Consider the following 19,639-nt stretch of genomic DNA (forward strand, 5'->3'; position numbering starts at 1 on the left):
CAGTGCATGAAAACTGCACACTGCGAAGAAAAAAACCTCCTGCCTGCCCTGACCCCCTTACTGTTCTTTGGGGGCTTGCACTAAGCTCCCAAACCCAGAAGTGAATGGTGGTAACGTCACTGCATGACACGTTTTGTATTACCATCCTTCCTTCTTGGTTCTGGGGTGTCACAGCTTCAGCAAGTTTGGGAACCGATGGTCTCATGGATAGGCCAGCCCTGCCACTGGTACATTCAGTTTTCCTTTCAATTCCTATTGAACCCTAACATGGAATTTTCCATTTTCATTGTCCACACACTGAACTGATGTTTTCATTGAACAATCCTCCATGACCTCCAAGCCCTCTTTCATGGATAGTCAGCATCACTTCACTCCATTATCATATACATGAAGTTAGGCCCTTTTGCCCTAAAGTGCATCACTTTACGCTGATAGAGAACACAATCCTATGCATGCCTACTCAAAAGTCCCATTCTGGTCAATGTATTTTCTCCCAAGTAAGTGTGGACAGAATTGTAGCCTCAGATACATGCAAAGAAAAAATCCAGTTCTTCCTCTCACATCAGGCTCCTGCTACAAAAGCAGCACTAACCTAGGAGCAAGATCACACAGGCAGTCCTACTGAACAGACTGAAGTTTGGTTGTCTCCAACAGAGAAGCCCCCAGGCTAGCACCAGTTTTGTCTTTTGCATTGACTTTCTGTCAGAGGAACCTTTCTGTCAAAATGAAGGGGGAGGAGGTAAGATCAGACACAAATTCCCATGGTGTCTTCCCCCCCCCCCCACTTTTTCGTGGCTAACAATTGAAGATCTTTCTTCAGTCTGGCTGTTCAGAAGAATCTATACAGCTGTGCTCAATACTACAGAGAAAGAGGCTGAAGCAAGGTCGGAACAGCAGGAAACTAGAAATCCAAAGCTTGTCACTAATCTATTTCCAGGGTAGGAAATGGTGAGTGGAATAGGAAGAGAGGAGGATTTCTGAGCATCCCCACACCTGCAATCCTGGATTAGGTTTTGCCTTTGAAAGGAGGTGGAATTTGGCAGTGAGAATACCCAGAGACAGAGTGGCTGTGAAAGAGAATGAAATCTGGCTCTGATCTCAGCTTCACAGCTGGGCTTGTCCCCTTCCCTCCTCCCCCTACCCTATCCTAGTTCAAGCTCCCTCCCTTCCTCCCTCTCTGGCTGCTTGTTCCTTTTCTTCATGTTGTTTGAGGCAGGGACAATCTTGCCTTAATCTCCGAAGAGATGTGCAATCTTGGCATCCAAACTAGTAGCAAGAGCATCAAACAATGTTCCTGGGAATTGTAATAGGTATCAAAGCTCAGTTACATATTTATCAGAACCCAGGTTGCATCCAGATCGGTCTTTTCACTGGTCCAAACTACCTCCTCCATTATACAAGGCCCATGAGAAATCACATTGCCAGTTGACAAAGGCAGGGGAGAGTCTTTGACAAGAAAGCCTTCAGGCATTCTTTGGGAGAATTCTGAAAGCAGCAGTTCCTGGATAAATGATAGCCTGGACTGAGAAGGGCCTGGATATACTACAAAGGGATGGTTGCAGGTGTGTTCATACTAACCCCAAATGATACCATAAAAGTGCACAGCACAAGCAACAGCAGTTTCCAAAGGAAGGAATCTTCAAGCTTGACTATTCCTGCTGGTTCCTGGCTGGCAGCACTGGGCATTGTTATCCAAGTAGGCATAATTTAAAGGCAACACTGTTATAAGCTGCAAGCAGCAGAAGCTGCACACAGTTGAGAACTGCTGGGGTGGTGTCAAATCAGTCTACCATTCCAAAGAAACATGAAACTAGTCCCAGGGGCCCAAAAGGGGCTGAAGGCTTGTTTTAATTTTTTTTTTTTTTACCAGCCTCTGCTTCTACCTGAATGCCAAAGAAGAAACTTATTTTAAAACTCAGAGAAGTTTCCAAAGCAGTTTGTGACAAAACATAGAAGCAAAAGGCTCAACTATTAAATAAAGGTCAATATTTATATTGGGCTAAGGCAGGGGTGTCCAAACATTTTAGCAGAAGGGCCACATTATCTTTCTGTGTTGGGGGCCAGGAAAAAAAGAATTAATTTACAATTTAAAATTTGAATAAATTTACATAAATGAATATATTAGAGATAGAACTTATATGAATGAATGAATGAATGAATGGTCTTACAGTAGCTCAAGGCCTATGAAAGGCCTTGCACAAAACAAGGCCAGCTTTTCCTTAGCTGCCACTGCTGCATCACAGACGTGAAAGAGCAAGTAGTGGATGGAGCCCTCATCCCACAGCTCAGGTGAGAAGTCGAACAGTCATCCTCTTGCTGACAGCAGTTGCGTCGGGCCAGCGTGGGCTCAAACAAGTCTCTGGAGGGCCAGAGTCTCATTGGAGACTGGGGACTCCCTGAGGGGCGCAAGTGGCCCCCGGTTCGGGGTTTGGACACCCCTGGGCTAAGGCAAGCCCCTTATATGAACCTAAGTAGCTCCTTAAATTCTGCCTTCTAGGTATATCTATTTAGTACCATGCTATTCCACCCTTCCTCTGAGTACTGTAGATGGTTCTGCCCCAGTCTATTTTATCCTCACAACAACCCTGTGAGGCAGGTTAATGAGAGAGAGAGTGTGTAAGTAACTGACCCCAGGTCACCATGTGAGCTTCATGGTCAAGCTACAATTCAACTCCTGGTCTCTCCATGCTCAATGTGACCCCACCCACACTGGTGCTCTCTCTCTCTCTATGCAGACTCAGTGTCATCCTTTGGAAATTGAGGTCCCAGGCAAGGCCCACAACTGATGTCAGATTTCAGCCCCTCTGGGACTGGCACATGGGCTGAAGCACTTCTAAGCAGCTGTGTTGATAGTCTTTTTCTTTTAAATACAATATTGTCAACACTGTATGACTGGGATGCTGCACCACAAGGGTAGTGTGGAAGAAAACAATGGTGACCATCAGCACAAGCATGAGAAAAGAACTGCTTTTACTGTTATTCCACCAAAGTAACCCCCAAACCTTAGGGGGAGACCCACACATGTAGACTGGGGCCTCTGAAGGGTGTTTTGTCAAGGGATCCCTTGACCCTAGAACTGGTCAATAGCTTTTTTGCCTTGAAAACTGAAATAAAGCTATCAAACAATACGATTTAAAAAAAAATTTTAAGCAGAGGAAGAAATCAGGCATATGGATTTTCAAATCAATTGCCTAGATGGAAGCAAATATATTTGCAGTATACAGTATACAGTATATTTCTGTCTCTGTATTCTCCTCCTCCCCCTCCTCCTTGCTGTAACAAAGTGTTAGTTCATTAATTCTGAGCAGTTTGCCATCCCCTCTGGCAGCAGCACCTCCCTAATGGGCTGCTGGGCCAGCACTGGCACCAAGGGCTGTGCATTTCTGCATGCGTCAGCAGCACATGCATGCTCACTGGGAATTTCCAGACACTTGTTACTGCAGTCCACACCTGCTGAGTGGGTGAAAGCCAAGCTCACACTCCAGAGTGAGACACCTAAAAGCCAAATGAAGGTCTTAGGAGTCCGAAAATGATACTTAGACTACTGGAATGTGGGGGGAAAAGGACCAAAGAGGAGACATTTGGCTGATAGACATTTGGCTGAGAACAAGACAACTTTTGTAGGAAGATGAACAAGCTGAAGGAAAAGGCATGTAAAGACTTGGAAGCAGAAGCTTTCAAAAATAGATCCCTGTCAGAAGGACTGAGTTGGGAGCATGTTTTAAAGTATCTGGGGCAATGGAAGACTATGAATTATCATAGGGGACACACTTTGGCTCTGGTATGCAGTGACATGCTAGACAGGTGCTGAGGCTGCAGTGTGAGAAGGAGGAGAATGTCACAAGAAATGAGCTGGAGTTCTACAAATCCTCCAGAGAGAAGCATGCAGGGAGACAAGTGCAGAGGCACCAGAAAAAACCCCCAAGGAATACCTTTAAATGGACAAAGGCCAGCTTTGTATGCGTTACTCAGAGGTGTTCATATATAGTTTATCATATATTTGGATGTGGTTGTGTTCTTGGGGCTCTCATTCTCAGACCAATTGGGAAGGAAGGAAGGTTTCAGGCTGCAACTTGTAGGATTTTAACTCCTGCACCCAGAGGAAGAGGAACCAGTTGCACACCTGTCTGCTTATTTGGATGGCGCTGATGCATGGGTTTTAACAACTAAGCAGTGATTGGCTCAGGAACCTGAGAGCTGGCAGCCAGCCACACTTCCTCACTGACACCTTTGTCCTGGTGTCGGCCTGAAAGTGTGTCAGTCTTGGCAGGTCTTAATAGGAGGCCAAGTGGGGTCAGTCTAAGGCCTCCTGGCACCTGAAATGGTGCACCAAATGCCATCCCCCCAAACTTGTCAATGCACCAGATGCCACTTCCATCACCCCTCTCCCCCATGGCTTTGGGCACTTACAAGCATATCAACCAACAAGCTAAATGCTGCAATGGGCCAACCACCCTGATGCCACAATTGACTTCTCCACCTCCAAAGTGGGCAAGAAACAAGGCCAAGAAGAAAACAAAGCCAATTGATGCTCAGCTTTGGCAGTAAGACAGCTGACATTAACTCCTGGAATGGGACTGTTTAAAAGCAGCACTTTCAGACTGGGCCCAAAAGCAGACAATTGGGCAGAACTACAAGCATGTCAATATACACACTATGAGGGGCTCACTACATTGCCGTTTGGTCACAGATAACTCAGCACTTGATTTTCACTCTTTGATTGTAATATTTATGCAAGCTAATAGCAATTTCTCTTTTGCTGTTCTCTCCATCTTTGTCAGAGCCTGTGTTTTCATAATGCCCCCCCCCACACACACACACACACGCTCAGTAGCATCCATGGGGCCTCTGTTCCAGAAATCTCTTGGTAGCTGAGTTGAGATCCATTCTTCAGCTGCCTGGGAGCCAGGATTCCTGCCCTGCAGCTCACAATATTGCTTTCTGCCTCATTAACCCCTTCTTTGCTCCCTGATGAATCTTCGAATCCAGCTTCCCTGTTAAAAAAACAAAAAGAAGGAAGTAGTGGAGGAGGGAAGTTCTCATGAGCACTCATTTTTAAAGGTTATTTGCAATGTAAATCAGCTGCAGGCAACAAGGTCTCCCAGTTAGTGTGTTCTTGTCACATTCAATTTTCCTGCTTCAGGGGCAAAGCATTTCCAAACTCTTTGCTGCAGTGACACAGGGAGCTGTGAGGCACATTGTTCGAGAGGGAAGGGGAAAAAATCCAGGGGGCTGGGGAGGGAGTGGAAATTAACAGCGGTGGCTGTCGCTGCTGCCACCACTTTTGCTGTCAACAGCTGCAAGGAGGAGAAGGAAAACAGGCCAGTATGCTCAGGTAAAATGAAGGCAACTGCCAGCCATTGTGAAAGACAGATACTGGGGGCCGTGTGCAGCCCAAACCCCAAACAGAGCCAACAGACAGTTTTTCCAGAGGCACATGCATCCAAGCATACTGACTGGACGCAGACATGGCTGCCCACTGGACAAAAGGCACTGTCACATGTTAGCAAAATTAACATTTACTTGTACCCAGGAAGCACCCCAGTAGTGAAACTCAGCATACAAGGTCTTGAGAGCTTACAGGTTTGTCTGAGAGGCAGACAACTCTTCTCTTTCTCTGCTTCATACAGTAACTCCTGTCTCTCTTGGGGCAAGACACCAGCCCAAGAACATCATGACCTGTCTGATCTTGGAAGCTAAGCAGGGTCAGGCCTGGTTAGAACTTGGATGGGAGGCCGCCCGGGGAATACCGGGTGCTGTAGGCTTATAGTATACCATAGTCTTTCAAGACTGAAGGTTGCCAACCATCAAGTAGAGATTTAAACTTGGACCCCCTCCCATCTAAGGCCAACCCTCTAATCCTGGGGTATCAAACCTAAGGCCCAAGGGCTGGATGCGGCCCTCAGAAGCTTTTTATCCAGCCCTCAGGCTCTTAGCTGCTAAGGTGTTACAGCTGAAATAGCAGCACACATGAAAACTGGGCTTCCCCAAATCTTGAAATATGATTAAGATTTGTGTGCTTTCTCTTCTGTCATTTGCTGTTAATGAGTTTCTGTATGAGAACAGGATCTGATTTCTGGCCACTAGCTGCTTAATGATGTCACTTCCAGCCCTCAGTTGGAGTCCTGAATGCTAACTTCGGCCCTCTGTATGAAACAAGTTTGACACCCCTGCTCTAACCAGTCTATCACACACACTCTCAAATGCACTCGAGGTTGCTCTGTTCTCCAAAGATCCATACCTGCAAGGCAGATGCACTGGAAAGAAAGAGCTTAAGGAAAGCAGCAGTCCAACAACTAATGTAAACTGAAGATTTGGGAAGTAGGCTAGAGGGAGAAGAGGCATGACTAAACAGCTTTCCCAGTCATAAACATGTATGGTCACTAGAACCCAGCGCCTTAAAATATCATCTGAAAAGACACAATCATCTTAAAATACCATCTGAAAGACACAACCATTGAAAATTAACACCCAGAGTATGGCTGTCTACAGCCCGTGCAATGCTGGCAGGATTAATGCCAACCACTGTCACTCTTCTTAAAAGTGGGAAGGTGGAAGTCTAAGGTAGCATCCACCCAAACTGCTAGGAGCAGGCAGCTGGGGCCATCAGGATGGTGAGTCAAGTGTGCCCTTTAGACCCTAAAGACCAAGTCCCTAAAGACCAAGTTACCAGATCAATAGCCACAATGCTTCTGGCTATGATTGTATTAGCTCTCTCTCTTCTCAGCTCAGGCAAGATGGCTCCAGTGTGCCTTACAGCTCTGCATGGCATATCACTCCACTAGGATGACCATAACAGAGCTATTTCCTAACATGTGGCCTGAAGGTACATGATGCAACAACCATTTTGAAGCTAAGCAGGTATGGGTCTGGTCAATGCCTGGATAGGAGAACTCCTTGAAACTCTAGATATGCCACCTTGAGTTCAGTGATAGAAGGAAGGTGAGACATATGTATAATAAAGAAATAAACATCATTTACCAAAGGGTCTATAACTCAGTGATGGAACACACCTTGCATGCAAAAGATGTCAGGTTCTATTCAGGAAAAGACTCCTGACTGGAACCCTGGAGGGACACTACCCTCAGTGCAAACAATACTGACCTAGATGGACCAGGGTCTGACTCAGTATAAAGCAGCTTCACAAACTCATGCAGCCCAGTTCTTCCTTTCCTGCAAGGCTTGGATTAACTGCAGAGTAATTAATTCTACATGAGACAGAGGGTGGGGGAACTCAAAAGAGGAGAACCCACCTGCATATTAGCAAGTCCCTGCCCTTTGCACCCAGCCCTGTCCTTTGCTTTTATAGCCTGGGCACGTACTCTGCCACCTTCTCCTGCTGCTATTTGTACTCTTTAATCAGTACAAGGAAGCAGCTGCCCTTGGCCCACCGTCCATTGCTCTAGACAGGAGCATTTGTCAGAAGGAGCCTGCTCACACTGATCTCTGCTCAGTCAGGGCACTGGCTGACTCTAGACATGCTCATCCATAACCAGCAGTAACTCATTAGCTGCATCTTCACCACTCTGAGATGCACATGCTACTGTACAAGCCAAGCCAGAACCAATCATTCACATTGCTCAGAGCTCTGTGCAGCTGAGCATGGGACACAGAGAGCAAGAGTCGATATATAAGGATGCCAACAGACGACACTTGAAACAGCAGTGAGCAAAAAAGCCACTTAGTCTCCAGGGTTCTCAGGTTCACTAACCATTTGCTAACTGCTTTCTCCCCCTCCAAGTACAAAGGGTCCTAGCTCTACCACGCATGGCCAGGCTTGTCCAGTTTTACCAATATTGGTAAATCAACCTTCAATACCACCAAAACACAGATTTGCAAAGGGGGCGAGGGCTGCTCTTTGGTGCTCTATTACAACATTTATAAGGATACGTTTGCTCCTGCCTTTTGGTCTGCCAAAGAGCCTCCAAGGCAGCTTACAAACAAATTTAATGTAATAATTTAAAATATATATGTATATAATTACAACAGCTAACATAAACAAAACCAGTAACACAATATACTACCTAGTAGTATAACCTAGTATACTACCTAGTAGTATAACAATGTCATTACACCAGAGAGGCCAGATACTACCTGCCATACTGTGAAGGATCATGTGTGGTACAAGTACCATTGGTTGCAAAGCACAGTTATACGCTCTCTCTTGCATTCAGGGTTTTTAAAATGCATTCCTTGTCTTTTAAATCCACTACCATAAATGCATCCTCTATACCACTGGCAGCAAAACAACCCTACATCTTTACAGAGGGCACAGACCAGCCACTTTCCATTGAACCATTTCATCCCCTAGGTGTTCACAATAAAGAGGTTTTTCTGCAACACACATCCACACTGATACACCATGTACAGTTTTTCCCCTAGCTACTATCCTGGCTTGTTCTTGAGTAACAGCTCTGCTGATGATCTTCCAAAATCTTGACCCTTAATCCACTTAAAATCATGACACGAAATGACAAACTAGGTTCAGGGATGCTCCCAGGCAATTCATGGAGGTTCTGCTTTTCCAATGTAGCAATTCCACAGATTCTTGCATCATGTAGGATCCATTCCATAGCAGCACGGTGTCCTGCCTCACTCATTTTAAGAATATGAACAGAATAGGGGATGAATTCCAAATTTCCTTCTGTCCTAAGCATTTTCTTTTGCAGGAGGTCAAATCAAATTAAAGTTAACATTGGAAAGTGCTTTATATCTGGACTTTCAGAAGGCGTTTGACATGTGCCTCACCAAAGGCTACTGAGAAAACTCCACAGTCAGGGAATTAGAGGGCAGGTCCTCTCCTGGATTGAGACCTGGTTGAAGAGAGTGGGTGTCAATGGGCAATTTTCACAATGGAGAGAGGTGAAAAGCGGTGTGCCCCAAGGATCTGTCCTGGGACCGGTGCTCTTCAACCTCTTCATAAATGACCTGGAGACAGGGTTGAGCAGTGAGGTGGCTAAGTTTGCAGACAACACCAAACTTTTCCGAGTGGTAAAGACCAGAAGTGATTGTGAGGAGCTCCAGAAGGCTCTCTCCAAACTGGCAGAATAGGCAGCAAAATGGCAGATGCATTTCAATGTAAGTAAGTGTAAAGTCATGCGCATTGGGGCAAAAAATCAAAACTTCACATATAGGCTAATGGGTTCTGAGCTGTCTGTGACAGATCAGGAGAGAGATCTTGGGGTGGTGGTGGACAGGTCGATGAAAGTGTCGACCCAATGTGCGGCGGCAGTAAAGAAAGCCAATTCTATGCTTGGGATCATTAGAAAAGGTATTGAGAACAAAACGGCTAATATTATAATGCCGTTGTACAAATCAATGGTAAGGCCACACCTGGAGTATTGTCTCCAGTTCTGGTCACCACATCTCAGAAAGGACATAGTGGAAATGGAAAAGGTGCAAAAGAGAACGACGAAGATGATTACTGGGCTGGGGCGCCTTCCTTATGAGGAAAGGCTACGGCGTTTGGGCCTCTTCAGCCTAGAAAAGAGACGCTTGAGGGGGGACATGATTGAGACATACAAAATTATGCATGGGAAGGATAAAGTGGATAGAGAGATGCCCTTTACACTCTCACATAACACCAGAACCAGGAGACATCCACTGAAATTGAGTGTTGGGAGGGTTAGGACAGACAAAAGAAAATATTTCTTTACTAAGTGTGTGGTCAGTCTGTGGAACTCCTTGCCACAGGATGTGGTGACAGCATCTGGCCTGGACACCTTTAAAAGGGGATTGGACAAGTTTCTGGAGGAAAAATCCATTACGGGTTACAAGCCATGATGTGTATGTGCAACCTCCTGATTTAAGAAATGGGCTATGTCAGAATGCCAGATGCAAGGGAGGGCACCAGGATGCAGGTCTCTTGTTATCTGGTGTGCTCCCTGGGGCATTTGGTGGGCCACCGTGAGACACAGGAAGCTGGACTAGATGGGCCTATGGCCTGATCCAGTAGGGCTGTTCTTATGTTCTGATAGATGTTCTGATAGGTCTATAGTTCTGATAGAGCAATGCTTTGCATGCATCAAATCCCAGGTTCAATCTGTGATATCTCTCCAGGTGGGGCTGGGAAAGACCCCTTCTCAGAAACTTTGGACAGATGCTGCCAATCAGGGTAGTCAACTAGATGAACCAATGGTATGGCTTGTAGAAAGCGGCTTCATATGTCCATAGAATTTTGGGAGGGGGCCATTTGCGAGTCTTGTTTGTTGAGGAAGGTTCCAGTTAAGCTACAAATGGGCACATACAAGATTACTAAACATTAGTTTTACACACTGTGCCTGATAGTTCTTCTACAGCAAGCAATATCTTGTGTTTTTGTCCAATAAATGTTTCTGCCAATTAAATGTTTTTAAAACATTTAATTCATGAATTTCTACTTCTATTAAACTTTTAAAGGCTTATTCAAAAATAGGAAGTTATGCAGCACAGTCATGGGATGGGGAGAATAATTAACTGGCCAGGGAGGGTGGAGAGAAACAGATCATGCACTGGGAACTTTCCAGCATCTGGTTTGCTCTAGTCCTTATCTCATCCTCTCCACCCTGCCTTTCTTTTGCCACCAATTATTGAATGCTGCTCCTTACTCAGATACATGAAATCTCATTTGTAATGCATTTTGCCACAGGCCTGGAGCTGTTGCATCACTCAAACACAATCCCATGTGATGGATAACTCACAGTCTTGGTTAGGGATAATCTACATTTTGCAAACACAGGCGGAAGATCCAGTGATACAATGTGGTATGCTTCTAGAGTTACAAATACACAGAAATGGGTGAGGGAGTGTGGTAAAAGGCAGTAAATAAATGGGAGTTGCATAAGAGCCTATTCACAAGCTCCAGTGCAAGTTTTGTTTGTTTCAAAGGGACTTGAGCTGATGGATTGTGTCCAGTGTGAGAAACTGGAAAGTTAGCAGCTGCTGGCTGAATTGAGCTTGCAAAGGACTTTGCAATAAATGCTAAAGTTGTCAGATGGATCCAACTGGGTGAGCTGGCAGTAAGAAATATGCCTTTGAGATCCTATCTGAATGAAACAGAACGCTTTTCTGCTGAGAATCTACAGAGGCAAAAAAATAAATGGTACTGTACACTGCTGGCATTAAATGCTACAGGACTTTCAACCCCCACGCCCTTGTCACTAACTATTTCTTGATGGCCTGAAATGACCAACCACCATCACCCTCTGGCAAACTTGCTGTAGCAACTATCTTCCTCCTGCCTAACCCTGCCAAGAGGGAGCAAGCCAAGACAGTGGTGAGAGCAGGGCACTCTGGCAGCCTCTGGCACAGGCAATCTCTTTCCAGTCTGTTAAACCAATCCCTCTTCCAGCAGGAAACTGTCACTTTGGAAAGGACACCCTGTGACATACTTGGGAAGGGTCTGTACTGACAACAGAAAAGCACATTTTGCTTCACAGAAGTGGGAAAAGAAAAACACCACACACACGCACACACCATCCAAGCTTGGCCACCCATCGCTCACCTGCAAGAAGTGGAAGAAAAACTGATTTGAAAAATACATCATGTCAAAACTTAAAAAGAAGAGCTCCTCCTTTTAATTGCAGTCAAATCCAGAGAGATTTGGCAAAGTGGTGGTATGTGAGCAATCTGAAAAATGCAACATTTGGTCCTACTACCTATAGAAGCTGCACACAGAACAAGGTCCAGGGCCGGCCTCAGGGCGATTCAGCTGAATTGGGCCCTGCATGTGACAGACCATGTACTAGGGTGGCGAGCGGCACACTCACTGCTGCAGCCAGCACGCAGCTGTGCAGCTGACACTTGCAAGGCCGGAGTGCCAAGTAGAATGTCTCTGTGTGGACCCTCCCACCAGACCCTGGGTTCAAATGGCTCGAAATTAGGCCTCCTGGAAGCAATTGGCAGTGACATCATCACGTCACTGCCACCTATTTCCAGGTGCCATGCTTTGCACACAGCACAATCAGCCCTGAACTTGCTGCGGCTGCTCGGTGAGTGGGGGGGGGGGCTGTGGGGGCATCACAAAAATGTTTTACATTAGGCCTCGATGCTCCTGGGGCCAGCCCTGACAAGGTCATAGGAACTTGTGTCCTTCTGAGTCAGTACTGCGTCAGATGGACCAGTCATCTGTTAACATTGACTGGCAGCAGCTCTCCAGGATTTCAAGCAAGAGTCTTTCCTGGCGCTACCTGGAGATTGAATCTGGGCTCCTTTGTATGGACAAATGGGCTCTACCACTCAGTTAGCGCCCTTCCTCAGTCTCCCAGCCCTCTGCAATAAATGAACTAAGGTAAATCTGCCCGCTATGCACATCCCATTAAGGGTCATGCCACTACAGCTGCCAAGTCTGTTCCTGCACCTACAGGTCCTCTCCTTTAAAGAGACAATGCTATGGTATAAGCCAGGAAACAACCATACATAAAGACACATTAATCAAAGATTCTACCTCAAACACAAAGAGCACAGAGCAAGTTGTCATATCCAAGCACATAAAGTGAAAAGGAAGCAAACCCCACAGGAGTGAAAATGTAGTTAACAAATCAGTAGAGAGCCTGAACAATTTGATGCTACACTTTACAAAATTACACTAATATAGGCATGAAAAAAGATGCAGTCAAGCTAGCCCATGAAGAAATAAAATATGTAACCAAAACAATATCAAGAATGCCTACATAGAACCAACAACATTACAAAGCCATGAAGCAGCTTTTGAGTTTCACAGTCTTGATGTTCAATTTTAAAGAAACAAACATACAACAAGAAAGGGGAGGGAAGATATTATTATTTAGAAATATGCTATTTTTCAACAAAAAGATCCTCCAAATGTTTCATAGATGTGATCAAATAAATGAACTGGGATGAGTAAACATCACTGATGCTTCACGGTGAGCATAATTACAAACACAATTAGATTCAGGTTAACTGCTACAATTTGGAAAGAGGATATGACACCAAAAAAGGTAGGCCATTACACAGGCCTCCCTTCCCCCAAAAAACCAAACCAAATTTTTTTTAGCAAGGATGTTTGAATGAATTTAGGATATTTTTGGGGTGCTGAATTCAAAAATGGTTTTGCCCGATTGGCTCTAGTTGGGGGCTATGGCATACCACCTTATATGCTGATTCAAGCAGCTTCCTTGTGAAGAAGCCAACATCATGGCTTCCTCACAAGGAAGCTGCTTGAATCCGCATATAGGGTGGCTATGCCGCATTCCCCAAACTAGAGCCAATTAGGCAAAGCCAATGACATTTTCGGATTCAGCAACCCAAAAATATCCTAAATTCATTCAAACAACCTTGCTAAAAAAAAATTTGGTTTGGTTTTTGTTTCGGATTCAGCATCCCAAATACACCCCGAAACAGGTCTAACATTTATGACAGCAAAATGCATGAAGGCCTGTGTTATTAATGCCACTGTTGGCCAGGAGCCTATACTTGGACTCAGTGGTCAGTAGTGAAATGCAACGTTCCTTCTATTCACTCTACAGTCCCAGCTCACTGTTCTCTGGCAAGGTTAGCAGGATTGATATGGAGTTGCAAAGGAAGAAGGTAGCTCTATGCCCTTTCCCCCAACTCCTCCCTGATCTGAGGCATGAATAAGTGAGGTTAATCATTTCCTCCCCAGTTCAAGATCTTTCATCCAGACCTAGTTGAGCCAATTAAATTAGGAAAGGTTTATTGTTCCTGCACCATTAGCAAGGGTGTGGAAAAGCCACTTGCCCCACAGTAAGCACTGCCATTGGGGAAAAGGGGAACTGCAGAAGAAACATGTACTCAAGCAGTGTTTGCACTGGTATGCAAATCTCAAAGTCAAAGGCTACAGCAGGGAGGCACCAGAACCGAACAGGCAGAGTTCACCAACTGGCTGCTGTGAGGAGGAAAGCATCTGTGGAGTACAAGGACTTACAGATTTTGTGTTTGCCTTTGACGGGAAACTTCACAACCATCTCTTGGGGATTGCAGCAGATAAAGACAAAGGGAGAAGCTGACTCTTGGGCCAACTGTGGATGCTAGGAAAAAAACCCAGAAAACAAAGAGACAAACTGGGTTAGCAACTCCATAATATGATTGAAAACCAGTGACACTGTCCAAAAATTACACAGTTCAGCAGAAATATGCTCAAAGCAGCACAGAGCAATTTGGAATGTAATTGCAAGGAGCAGCACACCCGTCCCAAGAGCTTCTGAGGATTATTTTAGAGGACAGCCAAGGTATAAGTGGGGCTGCACAGAACACTGTCAAGCCCAGGCAGCTATCACTGACAAACATGGCACTGTGGGCCTGGACAAGTGCTCTGCAGAGAGCACAGGCATGGTCTGGGGAGAGAACAGCAGGCTGCTCCTCTGGGCAACTTTCTGGATGTTGCTTGCTCCACTGCAATCAAAACATTGATTGATTTAAAGCAATCAATGAACTTAACCAATTAATAAACACTGCAGTACTAATGCAACCCTGTTTACAGAGCCATTTCAGTACATGGTGACTGAGGAAAAAGTCTTCCTTGTTGGCTCCCATAAGAGTTGTTCACCCACCCATGGAGAGGGTCCTAGCTCAGTTGAAGAGCATCAGCTTTGAATGCAGAAGCTCCCAGGTTCAATCCCTAGCCTCTCCAGGTAGGACTGGGAAGGACCTTGTCTGAAACCTCAGAGGGCTGGCTGCAAGTCTGTGTTAAAAATAACTATCTAGATGGACCTGACTTGGTAAAAGGCAGTTTCTTGTGTTCCACTGCCACATGTGGAATACGGTGTTCGGCACATCACAACAAACTGAGGAAAGTGGTATTGATAAGAGCCTGAAGCGCCTGGGAGTTGCTGTGCTCAAGGCTTTTCCCATAGCCACCATATGCAAAACAGTTTTGTGGAAGGCCTTTGTTGAATTTTGTTTCTGCCTACCATCTCTCCCTCCTCTCTCTCACCACAGTCATTGCCCCTCCTTCGTATCACTGCTACCCTTTCCTGAACTACTGCCTAACCCTGCACTCTGTACCAGATGTAGGCGAACCACTGATTTGCATAAAAGGAAAATAATTCTCAAGAATTAATCCAACTCATTTGTTCTTTAACACAGCCCAACACCCTGTTTGTGTGCTTGTCCCAACCACAGTTACACGATGTTCTGCATAAGGAAACTGCTTTGCAGGGCTGATTAAGCCATGCTGAGGCCCTTAACTATGTCAAGCTGAACAGGTGCCATCCTGTAACATTACCCAAAAAAGAAAACAGAAATATGAAAACTTTATATTTGCATATATTCATATGCAAAGGTACAACACATTAAACAAATACCTTGTACTAAGCCTATTTGCATTATGAAGTGCTTTTCAACAGATTATGTAAAATCCAAAACTTTTGTATTTAGAGTCCCTAAGCTGCAGTTTACTCAGCTAGCACATAAATCCAACCCTGGTGCTTTGGCTGCAGCTATTCACAATATCAGACATTTGTCAGTCATATTGCTGGCCATTTGATTCCATTCTGGAAAACAATGCAGGCCTTCTAACCTTGCAGAATATCAGCAGTCCACTGGTTTCCACAAGTACTGCTATCAAAGCAAAATGGACTTTTAAACTGAGAAAACAAGACAATTGCTTTATTTTAGACTAGATTACATATGGTCAAGATTTCTGATTGTGTTTTCTTCCCAGTACACTGAGAAGGGTGTATATACACTGTATATAATTATATGTGTACTATAATGCAGTTATATAATTTTGGCCTTAATGGACTCTATTTGCTTATGTGGCTTGACAAGTTGCCAGTGGTTTAATGTACTGGGTTAAATAAAAGTAATGCTACTGCAGTCATTTTCTACTGCACTTTTCAACTAGTTGCTTTTATCGGGGCACACAAAGATTCTCTTGGTAAATTCTACTGTAAATTCTTGGTAAAATTCTAATTCTATAGACGAGATCAGTTGACAAGCTGCTTAATTTCATTCCTGTTTGCCAGCAATATTTGGTGAATACTACAAGCAGCAAGAATGAGATGGAATTAGACAAACTCATGGAGGATACATCTATCCTTATAGCAACAGCTATGCTCTGCACTTTTCAACCTCCATCAGAAGGCAAGGAAGGAGCCAATCTCACTCCACAATGGCAAGATGTTTTACATGGTAGATGCCACCATGGGAAAGTTCATCACACACCACACCACCACCAACTAAACCTTGGAAGACAAGGGAATACGAAGGAAGGCTTCCCCCGAGGATCACAAGGGGTTCACATATGGAGGAAAAATTCCTTAGTATTTCCAAGATGACTTCCCAGCCCCAGGAGAGCTGCTTAATGCTGCTGACTAACGTCAGTTGGGTTCCCCACCTTACTGAACGGAGGCAGTCAGTACGAAATTCAAAATAAAGGTCTGCAGCTCATCTGCTGAATGCAACAGCGAGAAGCCATTCCTGAGCTGCACCTTGGTCTTCCACAGAGAACTCTGGTGGACGAGCTAGGCCCTTTCCTATCCCACAAGAGGACCTGAAAGGTCCATCCATCAGCTGGGATATTCCATTCTGTGAATTGGAAGAAGTCAATTCAGCACCCTGCAGATCTGTCCCATTGCCAGCCTTCTCTCCAGGCACAGTCACACACCTCTGGCTTTGCAGCAAATCAAGAGACGAGATCATGACAAAGAACATTTTCTCCCCCACCCCCAGATTAGAACACTTATAGGGGACATTATAAATGCACCCGACCATTCTGCAATCCCCATTTTCCCCCACCAGCTACAACTGAACAAGATAGAGCTACCCTTCTTTCATGCTTCATAACACTTCACAGCCATCACACCAATACTACAAGTAATTAATTACTTAGTAGGCATTTTTTATTCTGTTCCTGCAGGAAATTGCTTACCACTGCAGTTGGAAAACAATTGCTACTTTCTGTTTTGCTAAATAGCAATGGTGTATGTTGTTCCCCTCCCCCGGTCCCCAAGTAGGTAAAGTGCTGAAACTGGAGGCAGCTAGGTCAAAGTTTTCAACCAATGGCAAATCTCTTGAGAAGATGCAGAACCATGCTTTTCAAGATAAGGAAAACCTTGGTCTGACTCCACTGATATCCACCGCAGATGAAAGCACAATCCTATGTATGTTTACTTGAGTTCCACTGTGTTCAGTGGGCTTACTCCCAGGAAAGCACAACTAGAATTGCTGCCTCAGAGTAGCTCCTATATATGATAAAGGGAATTGTGAAGACTCTTATTTCAGTTTGATTATGTTGTGATGCTTCCAACTACATTCCAAGATACAAGGCCAACGTGAGAAGAGATTTCCTGATTCTCATTGTCCCTTCTGTCCCATTCCTTCTAGTTTGCAAGTGTGTGGGCACAGCAACTGAATACAACCTACCCAGACTATATAACAGCAGAGAACACATTATTTGCAAGTTCTGGTTCGACTGACTGCCATGAAACCAAAGCAAATCCCAGTTGCAAATTACTGAGCCAACAGTCTCTGCATGTTCATATATTCAGTAAAGGCTTGATACAACTAGAATCTCCTCCACACTGCTGAAGCTATCAAACCGCTACCACAGTGCTGTAGTCATCACTTTTGTATGTGAGATGAAAAATCTTTGGCTCAAAACCACAACCATGGACTCATTGGGAGGCCACAATCTCTCAGCATCAGCTGCCCATCAGTAACATGGGGAGAAAAATACTGACATACTTTACATGGTTGTTGTTGCAATGCTTAATGATACCCTTTAAAGCATCAAGCAGATGCAGCTCCTGTTAATTCTCCAAAGGGTGAGAAAATATCGCATTTCCTATCTAGATGAAACCCAGAGCTGCATTTATTATATATATTATGCTTCCCGTTTAGCTTTAGGATTTTGTGCAGCATAAGTGGCTCTTTTTCAGAAAACAGAGAAGCAGTTGATGAGAAACATCTTAAGAAGAGTCTGTTTAGAACTGTTTAGCTGCAAGAATGGATTTGGGACTCACACACTTCATCTACATAGGAAATCTACATATCAAATCAGACCACTGGTCCATCTACACACAGCTCCCCAGCATTTTAGACAGGAGATCTTTCCATGTCCTATCTGGAGACACCAAGGGTTGAATCCAGGACATTCTGCATGCAAAGCAGGCACTCCTCCACTGAGCTCACTCCTCCATCCTCTCTCACCCATGTGCTCCAGTTTCCTCCCTCACTTCTGGTTTGTGGTCCTTACAGTTCAGTTCAAGATCCAAATCAGGAACAATGCATGTTACCAAAACTGTAGTTTGCCTCCAAGCCAGCATCTGAAACCATGGAAACAAACTGTGTTCAAACAATGTTTTGTTCAAACTGGGAAGAGGGCCAATTTTAATGCACGCAGGAAGGCAGGAGCACACACAAACCAGAGGCTTGTTTCAGATCCTCCAAAACCACAGTATGGAGGATTGTCTGAACCCGTTGTCTTGTCCACAAGTGAGCCTTTAGAGCAGTGTTCTTCAACCTTGGGGTCATAACCCTAATGAGGTCATGTATCCTTAGTTGTGGAGTCGTGGCAACTTACAGAAACAAAGAAAGGTTAAAGGTCACTGGACTAGAGCACCACCAGGTAAAGGGGGAGGCACCTGGTGTGTACCTTCAGGTACCCAGAGTGTGTGTACCAGTCCTGCTCAGGTTCTTAGCAGCTGTGCTAAAATAGCTTACACAAGTGCCAACCTTTTCTGCTCTAATAAGAATATTTGGTTACAGTGAATGCCCTGGGAGGGTGTTATGGGGGCAGGGAGTGGATGGATAGGGTCCTGGATGGGGGCAGGATTAATGGTGGGTGCTGAGTCTCATTATGTATTTATTGGGGTTGTGGCACAAAAAAGCAACCTTTTTTGTGGTCTTCAATTGCTCTAGAGGTACTTCATGCTGGATACCTTAACAGAGACGTGTGCTTCCAGAAGTCAAGTTGTTCTTATGTTCTTAAGTTGAGAAACAGGTTTTGCTTTGTCTATGCTGGACTTCTGCATTGTTACTGTAAAAGGGATATGACAGGGGATCTGGTGCTTGAATCACAAAGTGCTTGAACCAAGAACCTAGGACTGCCTATATTTGAGTCCCAGAGTCTTCTTTTGGCATCAAAGGAGTAAAAATGTGAAGCATTAACATTTGCATTTGACAAGCAGTAGGAAGCCTCTGGAGTAGCCATACTTGGCATGACTATAAGGAGTCTGGCCTCTTGCTATGTGTACCTGGTCCTCTTGCCTGCTGCACTCCAGCTTGAGTGCTAACTGCAGCTCAGACACACAGTTCCTAGCAGGGAGAACATGTATTCCACCTACTCACACACTCCCAGCCTGGGCCTTGGTGCATGAACCTTGATCATCACCTAGATTACACAGACTAGTAAATTCAAGACACTTGGTAAAGACAGGTGCAACTGTTTTTTGTTGGCATTCAGCTTAGTGACATGGCCAGCTCCAAAAAGAGACCATCACACTCTGCCTGGTAAAGCCTGCTAGGCTGAGCTGAACCATTTGAGAAAGGAACTGTGCAAAACCACTGCTGCTTAATAGTTATGGATTTGGTAATCAAACTGGCTTAGCTAAGAAAAGACAAAGCAGGCACTAACTGCCTCAACTGCTGAGGTTACAAACCACAGTCTTGCTGTGCTGCTGAATGTGGGCAGCATCTTCCCCTGAGGCTGTTGAGAGCTTATATCTGCTGCTCACAG

The 19,639-nt window shown here is 44.8% G+C and overlaps 1 protein-coding gene across 2 annotated transcripts in view; it reads right to left on the reverse strand.

Annotated features, from left to right (window-relative positions):
* Positions 1–3,131: 3,131 nt before the first annotated feature.
* The window catches only part of TRIP4 (thyroid hormone receptor interactor 4), a 41,822-nt gene continuing 25,314 nt past the window's right edge, over positions 3,132–19,639 (reverse strand). Inside the window, exons 12-13 of one of the 2 annotated variants that reach the window (XM_066635619.1) lie at positions 13,886–13,988; positions 3,132–4,994 (exon numbers count right to left, since the gene is read on the reverse strand). In XM_066635619.1, the coding sequence (XP_066491716.1) occupies positions 4,927–4,994; positions 13,886–13,988 (171 nt within the window). In that variant the 3' untranslated portion in view covers positions 3,132–4,926. The remainder of the gene's footprint in view (positions 4,995–13,885; positions 13,989–19,639) is intronic. The other variant, XM_066635620.1, reaches the window with a different exon arrangement.

Source organism: Tiliqua scincoides, chromosome 8 (genome assembly GCF_035046505.1).
Source record: "Tiliqua scincoides isolate rTilSci1 chromosome 8, rTilSci1.hap2, whole genome shotgun sequence".
Lineage (NCBI taxonomy): Eukaryota > Metazoa > Chordata > Lepidosauria > Squamata > Scincidae > Tiliqua > Tiliqua scincoides.